At 60.3% G+C, this 8346-nt stretch overlaps 3 protein-coding genes across 3 annotated transcripts; 2 read left to right on the forward strand and 1 right to left on the reverse strand.

Moving 5' to 3' along the window:
- Window positions 1-193: 193 nt before the first annotated feature.
- PLICBS_003555 (uncharacterized protein) lies at window positions 194-3463 on the forward strand (the record flags this gene model as incomplete). The annotated part of the gene is made up of 9 exons (XM_065600244.1): window positions 194-300; window positions 423-617; window positions 673-785; window positions 833-847; window positions 911-999; window positions 1052-1349; window positions 1408-2052; window positions 2794-3228; window positions 3285-3463. 9 exons carry the CDS (start codon window positions 194-196, stop codon window positions 3461-3463), a joined length of 2076 nt encoding a protein of 691 aa, XP_065456316.1.
- Window positions 3464-3782: 319 nt separating this feature from the next.
- PLICBS_003556 (uncharacterized protein) lies at window positions 3783-5774 on the reverse strand (the record flags this gene model as incomplete). Its single annotated transcript, XM_065600245.1, has 7 exons — window positions 3783-4292; window positions 4372-4501; window positions 4553-4664; window positions 4721-4801; window positions 4914-5171; window positions 5228-5332; window positions 5534-5774. The coding sequence occupies 7 exons, from the start codon at window positions 5772-5774 to the stop codon at window positions 3783-3785; spliced, it is 1437 nt and encodes a 478-aa protein (XP_065456317.1).
- Window positions 5775-6301: 527 nt separating this feature from the next.
- On the forward strand, window positions 6302-7193 carry PLICBS_003557 (uncharacterized protein; the record flags this gene model as incomplete). Its single annotated transcript, XM_018323306.1, has 2 exons — window positions 6302-6699; window positions 6755-7193. 2 exons carry the CDS (start codon window positions 6302-6304, stop codon window positions 7191-7193), a joined length of 837 nt encoding a protein of 278 aa, XP_018178536.1.
- Between the last annotated feature and the right edge of the window lie 1153 nt (window positions 7194-8346).

The raw sequence follows: 8346 nt of genomic DNA on the forward strand, positions 1-8346 counted from the left end.
GACACATGGGCGCTTGTCGTGAGAAATCAAGATTGCGTTGCTGTGCCTCTGTGGTTGCTGCTCAATGTCGGTGCAGTGCTGACTGGCGTGGAGGTGGAGAGGGCCGTAGCAACTCCAGCTTGAATTAAGAAATCGCCATCCTCACTCTCTCTTCGGCCATCAGCATCACCTCTGTGAACTACTCGCTCTCGCCATGGCCACTTTCGCGCGCATTGCAGACGATGAGACGCCGTCCATATCCGTGGACGCGCGGGCCATAGTCGCCGACGTTGACGATAACATCTATGGCGGCTTTACTGAGTAGGCACCCCATTCATCAAGCTTCCCCAAGCCAGCAACAGGTCCTCTGCGTTATTACCTCTGATCTGGCCTCATGGAATTTGAACATTCGCACAGGTCGACTGATTAGTTCCGGTACACAGACACATCGGCCGGTGCATCTACGGCGGCATTTACGACCCAGGCAACGCGCTGGCCGACGAAAACGGCTTCCGCAAGGATGTCATTGAAGCGCTCCAGGAGCTCAGGATCCCCGTTGTTCGCTACCCCGGCGGCAACTTTGTCGCCACATATCACTGGCTTGATGGCGTTGGTCCTAAAGCCGACCGGCCAAAGAGGTGCGTGACCTGCCATTCTGCAGGGAACCAAGGGCCCAGAACTTACGGGTACCAGGCCTGAGCTGGCGTGGGACGGCATGGAGTCGAATCAATTTGGCACAGACGAGTTTCTGAAGTGGTGCGAGGTCGTCGGGACTGAGCCGTACTTCTGTCTCAATTTTGGGACAGGTGAGCTATGCGCCTGTATTTGCGATGACAAGACTGACAATATACAGGCACACTGGATGAAGGTGAGCACTTTATACACCAGCTGCATGCTACCCGCTCCACCGTCTAACAGGAACCAATGCCAGCCCTCGGCTGGATCGAGTACTGCAACAGCAACAAAGACACACACTACGCAAACCTGCGCAGGAAACATGGTCGCAAAGAGCCCTACAATGTCAGCACCCCCAACCCCTCGTCAAGTCCTCGCAGCATCTGACGCCCGGCAGGTCAAGTACTGGGCTCTGGGCAACGAGGTCTGGGGCCCCTGGCAGGTCGAGCAGATGACCAAGGAGGACTACGCCAAGAAGGCGTACCAGTGGGCCAAGGCCATCAAGCTGCTCGACCCCTCCGTCAAGCTCATCCTCTGCGGCGAGACGGGCTACAGCTCGTGGGACTTTCACGTCATCAAGGAGTGCATCAAGCTGGACCTGCACGGCCTGGGCGGGAGCACCACCGTCGGGCTCATTGACATGCACAGCATCCACATCTACACGGCCAGCTCCGACCACGCCAAGAACGCCACCGGTAGGCCCAACTCCTGTTGAGGTGACATTTTTGACGAAGTTACTGACAAGCCAAACAGCGCCCCGGGCCGCGGAGCGCGCCATCGAAATCACCGCCGGCTTAATCGACCTCGCCCGGGCCGAGAACCACGTCCCGCCCACCATCCCGCGCCAAAAGATCTGCTTCGACGAGTGGAACGTCTGGGATCCAGTGCGCGCGCCGGGCGAACAGGGCGCAGAGGAGCGGTACACGCTCTCCGACGCGCTCGCTGTCGGCGTCTGGCTCAACGTCTTTGTGCGCCAGGCCAAGCACGTGGGCATGGCCAACATCGCGCAGTCGGTCAACGTCATCTCGCCGCTGATGACCACGAGCAAGGGCGTCGTCAAGCAGACCACGTGGTGGCCGCTGCTTCTGTTCAGCAAGTACATGCGTGGCAGGACCGTGGCGGTCAACGTGCGGTCGGGCGAGTACCAGGGCGACACCGAGCCGGCTTGGATTCGCGGCACGATGGACACGCCGTGGCTTGATGTGAGCGCCGTGCTGGACAATGGTGTCGTTAATCTTGCCGTCGTCAATGTACACGAGCAGCGGGACTTTGTGACCGAGTTGGCCGGCGTTGAAGCTTCCGGGAAGGTTGAGGTGTATGCAGTCACTGGACCTGGCGTCGATGCCGTCAACACGGAGGAGAAGCAGGAGGTTGGCATCTCGGAGTCGACCTGGGATGGTCAGGGGAAGTACACCTTCCCCAAGCACTCACTGACTCTGCTCCGCTGGAGACTGCCCTGAGCCACGCGAATCTCGTCACAAACGCTTCCTAGATGCCCAAATAGAATAGATCTCCAGATTCCTGTTCTCGGTTTTGCAAATTGGGCGCGCGCCCCAGATGATCTAACCGCTCTTAGTCCCTCGCCGGCCAAACGGCATGTAAGCGCCAACTAGCACCACAGAACATCACATCCCTTACACGCGGTTGGTCACTCGCACCCGTCAATACGTACGACCACGTACATGGCATATGCCAATGCCCCGGTAGCGAGCAGGTAGCCGTTATCTTCCTATTGTGGATAATGGCACCGGGGCTCGCGTATAAATGTCATGGGGACAGTCGCACTCCTGCCAAACGTGCCCCCTTTCCTACCCCCTCTTCACCTGACATACCGAGCCATCATGAATTGGCAGATTATAGACCGCGTTCGAAACTACGCGGACCCCTGGCGACCAGTCTCATATGCTATCTGGGGCATGTTTCTCTCTGCCCCCATCGTGCTCCTCCACGTGCGCTGACCTGGTATTCTTCACACCAGCCGTCTATGCCAGCGCCAGGGATGCCCTCCGCGGGGGAAAGTATGGCACCCTTGGTAGCCCTGCCGCATTCAAGGAATCAGCGTTTTACCTCTGGTTCAAAACAATAAGTTAGTTCCCCTGGGTGGCCTGCCGTTGCATCGCCCGACTGACAATGCGCCAGACCACCACTTCATCGAGATCGAGTCCACGAGGACGCCCGTCCCGCAATTGGTGCCGCAGGCGAGCGGGCTCGTCCTGGAGCTTGGCCCTGGCATGGGCAACCAGCTCCGCCGCTTCGACAAGGCCAAGGTAACGCGCGTCGTAGGCGTAGAGAGCAACGCACATTTCGCACCGGACATTCTCCTCCAGGTCAAGGAGCAATGGCTGGAGGACGTGTATGAGCTCCTCACCTGCAGCGTGGACGACAGCAACGCGCTCGAACGCCACGGCATCGTCGCCGGAAGCCTCGACACCGTGCTGAGCATCCAAGTGCTGTGCTCGGTGCCGCATCCCGAGGCGACGCTCAAGGAGCTGTACCGGCTGCTCAAGCCGGGGGGCAAGCTCATCTTCTGGGAGCACCACCGCAGCTCGGACTGGGTCACGGTCGTCATGCAGTGTCAGCACCCCATCGCCCAATCGCCCGTCGTGGGAGCTGTTCTGACCGAGATGCAGATTTATGGAATCCAATCTGGAGCCAGTTCATCGGCTGCCACATGACGCGCGACATTCCGGCGGCCATCGCCACGGCGGGGGAGTGGGAGAACCTAGACAGCATCGACGGGGACAAGCGGACCTGGGCTTTGATGCCGAGAGCATGGGGGGTGTTGATCAAGCCGAGTGCGCCTGCCTGATGTGTGTATGGACGGGTTGGCGACTTTGCGTGCTCAAAGGCTGAAGGGGGATTTCCGCGAACGCACACAAGCTTTGCGGCGAAAGGGGGGTCATTCGGACCAACCTCGCGGGCCAGTCTCGCACAACAGCGTGAATGAATCGAACCTGGATTTGACGGGCGAAGCAATCAGCTTCTGTACTGGACTCAGCAACATGTATCTATACAGACGCGCACAGGAAAGGTCCTCGCCAGCCATGACTGGATCGGTGTTGCCCAGTGCCCACGCCCTACCCTACTATCCGGTCTGCATTGTGTCTATGCCCATCTATGGCGTTAATTTACAGCCTCGTCTTCAAATCAAAGAAAAACAGGTTCCGCTCATCATCCTTGCGCACAAAGCCCGCCCGCCCAACCTGCTCAGCAGACGTGTTCGCCAGCTGCGCAAGCGTCTGCTCGTCCCCGTGGTTCGCCAGGAAGCGCCGCCCCGAGCCCTGCAGCTTGCCGACGATGAGGCCCAGCGACGGCGCGCCCTGGCGGTCATACTCAATGGTGTACGTCTGCAGACAAGAAACGATCGTTAGCCAATTTGCAGCTAGATACGTGGGAATTCGAGGGAGGGGATAACGGACTTCGATGGTTGCTGGACCTTCGGCGGATTCGGTGAAGGGCGGCGACGACTCGTCGAGGATCAGGGGGAGGGGGTTCCGGCTCGGATACGCGCGCCCGTCGGACCTTTGCTGGGCGGAGAGGCACAGGACGTGCTGGTGGGTGAGCATGCCGCCGTTGGCCAGGATGAGGCCGTTTTTGTGCTTCTTTGTTCTCAGAACTCGCGCCATGGCGGAGATGGCCTGGGGATGGGTCAGGTTTCGGACTACTCGATGACACCGAGGAGATGTCTATAAAGGGGCAGCTGGAGGAGGGACTTACATGCATCGAGTAGTTGTTTCCCGCGCCGCCAAAGGACGTCAGTCCGCCTAACAGACTAATGGGCTTGTCGCCGCCCGTTGTTGGCAGCCCAAGGTGGTCGCAGGCCAGCTTCGGGACGATGGGAAAGCACCTAGCACACACAATTAGAAGCATCCTTCTGAATGTGCCGCGCAAGACCTACGAGTAAAAGTCGTAAACATCCACCTGTTCCCTGGTCAGGCCCGAGACCTCAAGGCCAGCGTCGATGGACCTCGACAGAGCCGGACTGTCGTGGAAGTGAGGCCGTTCCCAGACTACCCTGCGGTCAGCATTCGCACGCTCACGATTCTCGCGGGGGTCATAATCTCACAATAGTCCTTTTCGTGTGTGCCAGCGCCTCCGAGGACATACACCCACCGCTCGCGCGGGATTCCCAGCTTTTCGGCGTACTCTGTCGAGGTCACGATGCAAGCCGCCGCGAGGTTCACCGCGTTGAAAGCATTCATGAGCAGCGGATCGTGACAGCGTGTTAGTTGCGACTTGCAAGCCAAGAGTGTTTGCACTCGGATATGGCGTCTTACAGGGATCGCAGATCATGCGATTCTTCTTGGATATCGTTCCAATAAACTCTGCACTCTTGACCGGCTCGCCCGCGTTCCACGAAAACTCGTTCCCCGAGGCGATCTTGTCGAAATCGGCGTACATGCAGGCCGACTCGTGCGAGTTTTGCTGGTAGGTCTGCTTCCGATGGGCCCGGCGGCAGTTCTCGTAGAGCGGGTAGACGTGAATCGGCAGGCCCATGGAATGTCTCGTTCCGGCGCCTTGCAGCGTCTCGTCAGTCGGCTGTCTAGAGGCACGGAGAATGGGCGAGCCTCACTCTCTTTGAGAATCGACATGTCCAGGGAAGCCAGCGATTTGCCGCTCGGGTCCGCCTCCTCCCATCCTTTCGGAGGCGTCTGGCCCGCCTTTTGACAGGCTCCGACTGTGCACGGTGTCAGCTCCAACTCCACGCCTCTGCGTCGCTTGCACAGGGACTCACGGGATGCGAGCGCCTCTCCTCCGGTCAAGATCGCAACGTCACTCTCCCCATTTGCAATCGCTCTGGCGGCTTCGTCGCATTGTAGCGCAGGCTGGTTCCCGCCATGGTCTGGCATTACCCTAGTTCGGGGGTTTATCCCCAGACCCGACGCGATCGAGCCTGGCAGGTCCTTGTAAGCCCACGTCCATGTCGGCACGACGCGCAGACTGTCCGCCTTGAGGAGCAGCTCCTTTTGCAGAGGCTCGGCTAGGCCAGTATCGGAGAAGGCGTTGCGGATCGCTCTGACCATCAGCTGTGCGGGCTCGACGGCATCTTCGACCTTGAACGACTTGTTGCGGACGTCGCCCACGCCGACGATGATGGGAACTGCCGGCCTGCTCGCCATGGTGCACGTATGAGGTCGTTGAGTTGTGTGATTTCCAAACGGCACAGGAAAGGGGAGCTCTACGTCAGAAATTGGGCTGGTCGCATCGCGCTCGGTAGTGTAAGTGAATGGCACCCGTCATCCTCGGCGACAGGAGCTCTGCCCCGCGATCTGGCACGTCATGTGTAAACGAGGAGCTGGGGAAATAGGCACGATGAGCGCTAGCAGCAGACTTGCCGGTTTCCCGTCCGCGCCATTGTGAAGCGTCGGGCACTCGTGAGGAGCAGTAGTAGCAGGTAGGCCCGCCGGAGCGGGTTGCCCTGATTTCGTCCGAGGCTCCGGAGCCGCGGTTGACAGCCCGGGGCCCCGCACTCGGATAGCCGGACCAAGTGCCAGACGCCACTCCCAACAATTATCCATAGCCTATTACGGTGGCCTTCTTATTGACGCGGTCGCGGTGTAGAAGGACTCGGTTGTACTTTGTATGCACAGCTCTGATTTCGCGTTCTCTTGGCTTCAGTCTCGCATCGGCGGGCACATCAGTCACCATGGCGGACAAACTGGCTACGCAGCCTCCAAAGACGACATACTACGAGCTCAGTTATCCTGCCCCGTATGTCATGCTCGTCACCATCAACCGCGAAGCGGCAATGAATGCCATACCGATGGCCGGCCACTGGGACGGCATGCGACTCTGGGCATGGTTCGACGAGGAGCCCGGGCTGCGGGTGGCCGTCGTCACGGGCAAGGGCAAAAAGGCGTTTTGCTGCGGAGCAGACCTCAAGGAGCAGTTTGAGAAGAAGAGCTCGTCGGCAGAGGCGCCCCAGGTGACGCCGTTCCCGCCTGGATCCTTTATGGGACTAAGCACGCGCGTCGGCAAGAAACCAGTCATTGCAGCCGTCAACGGCTTTGCCCTGGGCGGTGGGTTTGAGATTGCGTTGAACTGGTGAGTAAGGAAACAAAGCAAGATCTCGAATGACAAGGTTGACGAGATGCGACAGTGACTTGGTGGTTGCATCGCCCTCTGCCACCTTTGGTCTACCAGAGGCAAAGAGAGGGCTGTGGGCGGCCGCCGGAGGCATCCCCCGCGTCGTCCGGACGTTTGGCATGCAAAAGGCCTCGGAGATTGTACTGGCCGGGCGAACGCTGACAGCAGAAGAGGCCAAAGACCTGGGCTTCTGCCGAGTGTCCGCCTCTCCCGATTCTCTCCTGGACGAGGCCGTGACGCTTGCCAAGGAGGTGGCCGACATGTCGCCCGACGCCGTCGTGGTGAGCCGGGCTGGGCTCCGCGAGACCTGGGAGACGGCCAGCGTGGACCGATCGGCCCAGCTCGTGAGCGACAGATACGCCAAGGGCATCCTGGAAGGCGAGAACCTGCGGATCGGGTTGACGGCCTTTGTGACCAAGTCTAAGCCAGAGTGGGTACCGTCCAAGCTATGACAGGGTGGTCGCGGGTTGCTCGCCTGCGACTCGTATGTAAGATAGAAGCAAAGCGAACATCGGTGTTGATAGCAGAGGGCACCACGAAGACGAGGCCGGTGCCCCAAACTTTGTTTGAGCGGGTCGTGTAAAGGACCTACTTTGGACGCATTGACGTCCTCATACTCGCACGCACGAGACACACGCGTCGTGGCCGCCCGGTGATGGTCACGTGGCTGAATCGGCGCCACCCCCTATCAGGAGAAGGGCTGGCGATGGGTCGCGATGCATGGCGATGCGCGGCGATGCACAGCGCCGGACTTGTGCCCTTCGATGTAACCACGGTTCCGCCATCGTGTCTGGCCCGCCAATCTCACCACTCGTCTCGCGCCGCGTTCGTGTAAGACAGGTATAGGCCGGCGAGAAGGTCGAAGACAGCGTCGCTGGCGGGCAAGCCCCTCGTGTCCCGACGTGCTGGCGGCGAGGGCGGGCGGATGCTGCGCCGGCGATCCTGTGCAGGCTGCTGCATGTCCGTCTCCATCCTTCCCGCACCCGCAATCGGTCAGGCACGAGGAGAGTTGCCGGCGCGTCTCTGGCACGGTAAGCGGACTGGAGGCGCCATGGCCGTGGACACGAATTACTGGGCCAGACTGCGGGGTTGAAGGTTCACCAACCGTCGCTCCGTGGGATGATGCGGTCAGGAGGGGGCCGCGGGTGGGGGTGGGCGCCGGCTCCCTCTGCCACTTGCGCTCGCGATTGCTGTGCACACGCCCTTTGCTCTCTTGGGCCACCCGGCGCCGGCGGGGAGGGGCAGACGGAGCTCGGGGAGGCAGGCGCCAGCCAGGTGAGGTAAGCTGCAAGCTGCAGGTGCGTCGAGCGGGCAGGTCCAGGTAGGTAGGTTCAGGTACAGCGGGCTCCAACGACGGCGTCGAGTCCGGCAGGTACGAGTACAAGTACCGTCCCCCAGACCGGCGGCGGGGCCCCGAGCCAGCGAGCCCAGGAGCTAAAAGGGCCAAAGACAGCAAAGCAAGGTTGCTCGTGTAAAGTACAGTACTCGTACTGAACAGGCTCGTACATGCGTTGCGCCTTCCACAGCGAACCGAACAACGTCCCTTCCCTCCTGATGAGGTGCAGTCCAGGTTTGGCCCTGTGCAAGCCAGCCCGCCCACCCAGT

The sequence above is a fragment of the Purpureocillium lilacinum genome (genome assembly GCF_023168085.1).
Source record: "Purpureocillium lilacinum CBS 284.36 DNA, scaffold_2, whole genome shotgun sequence".
Taxonomy (NCBI): domain Eukaryota; kingdom Fungi; phylum Ascomycota; class Sordariomycetes; order Hypocreales; family Ophiocordycipitaceae; genus Purpureocillium; species Purpureocillium lilacinum.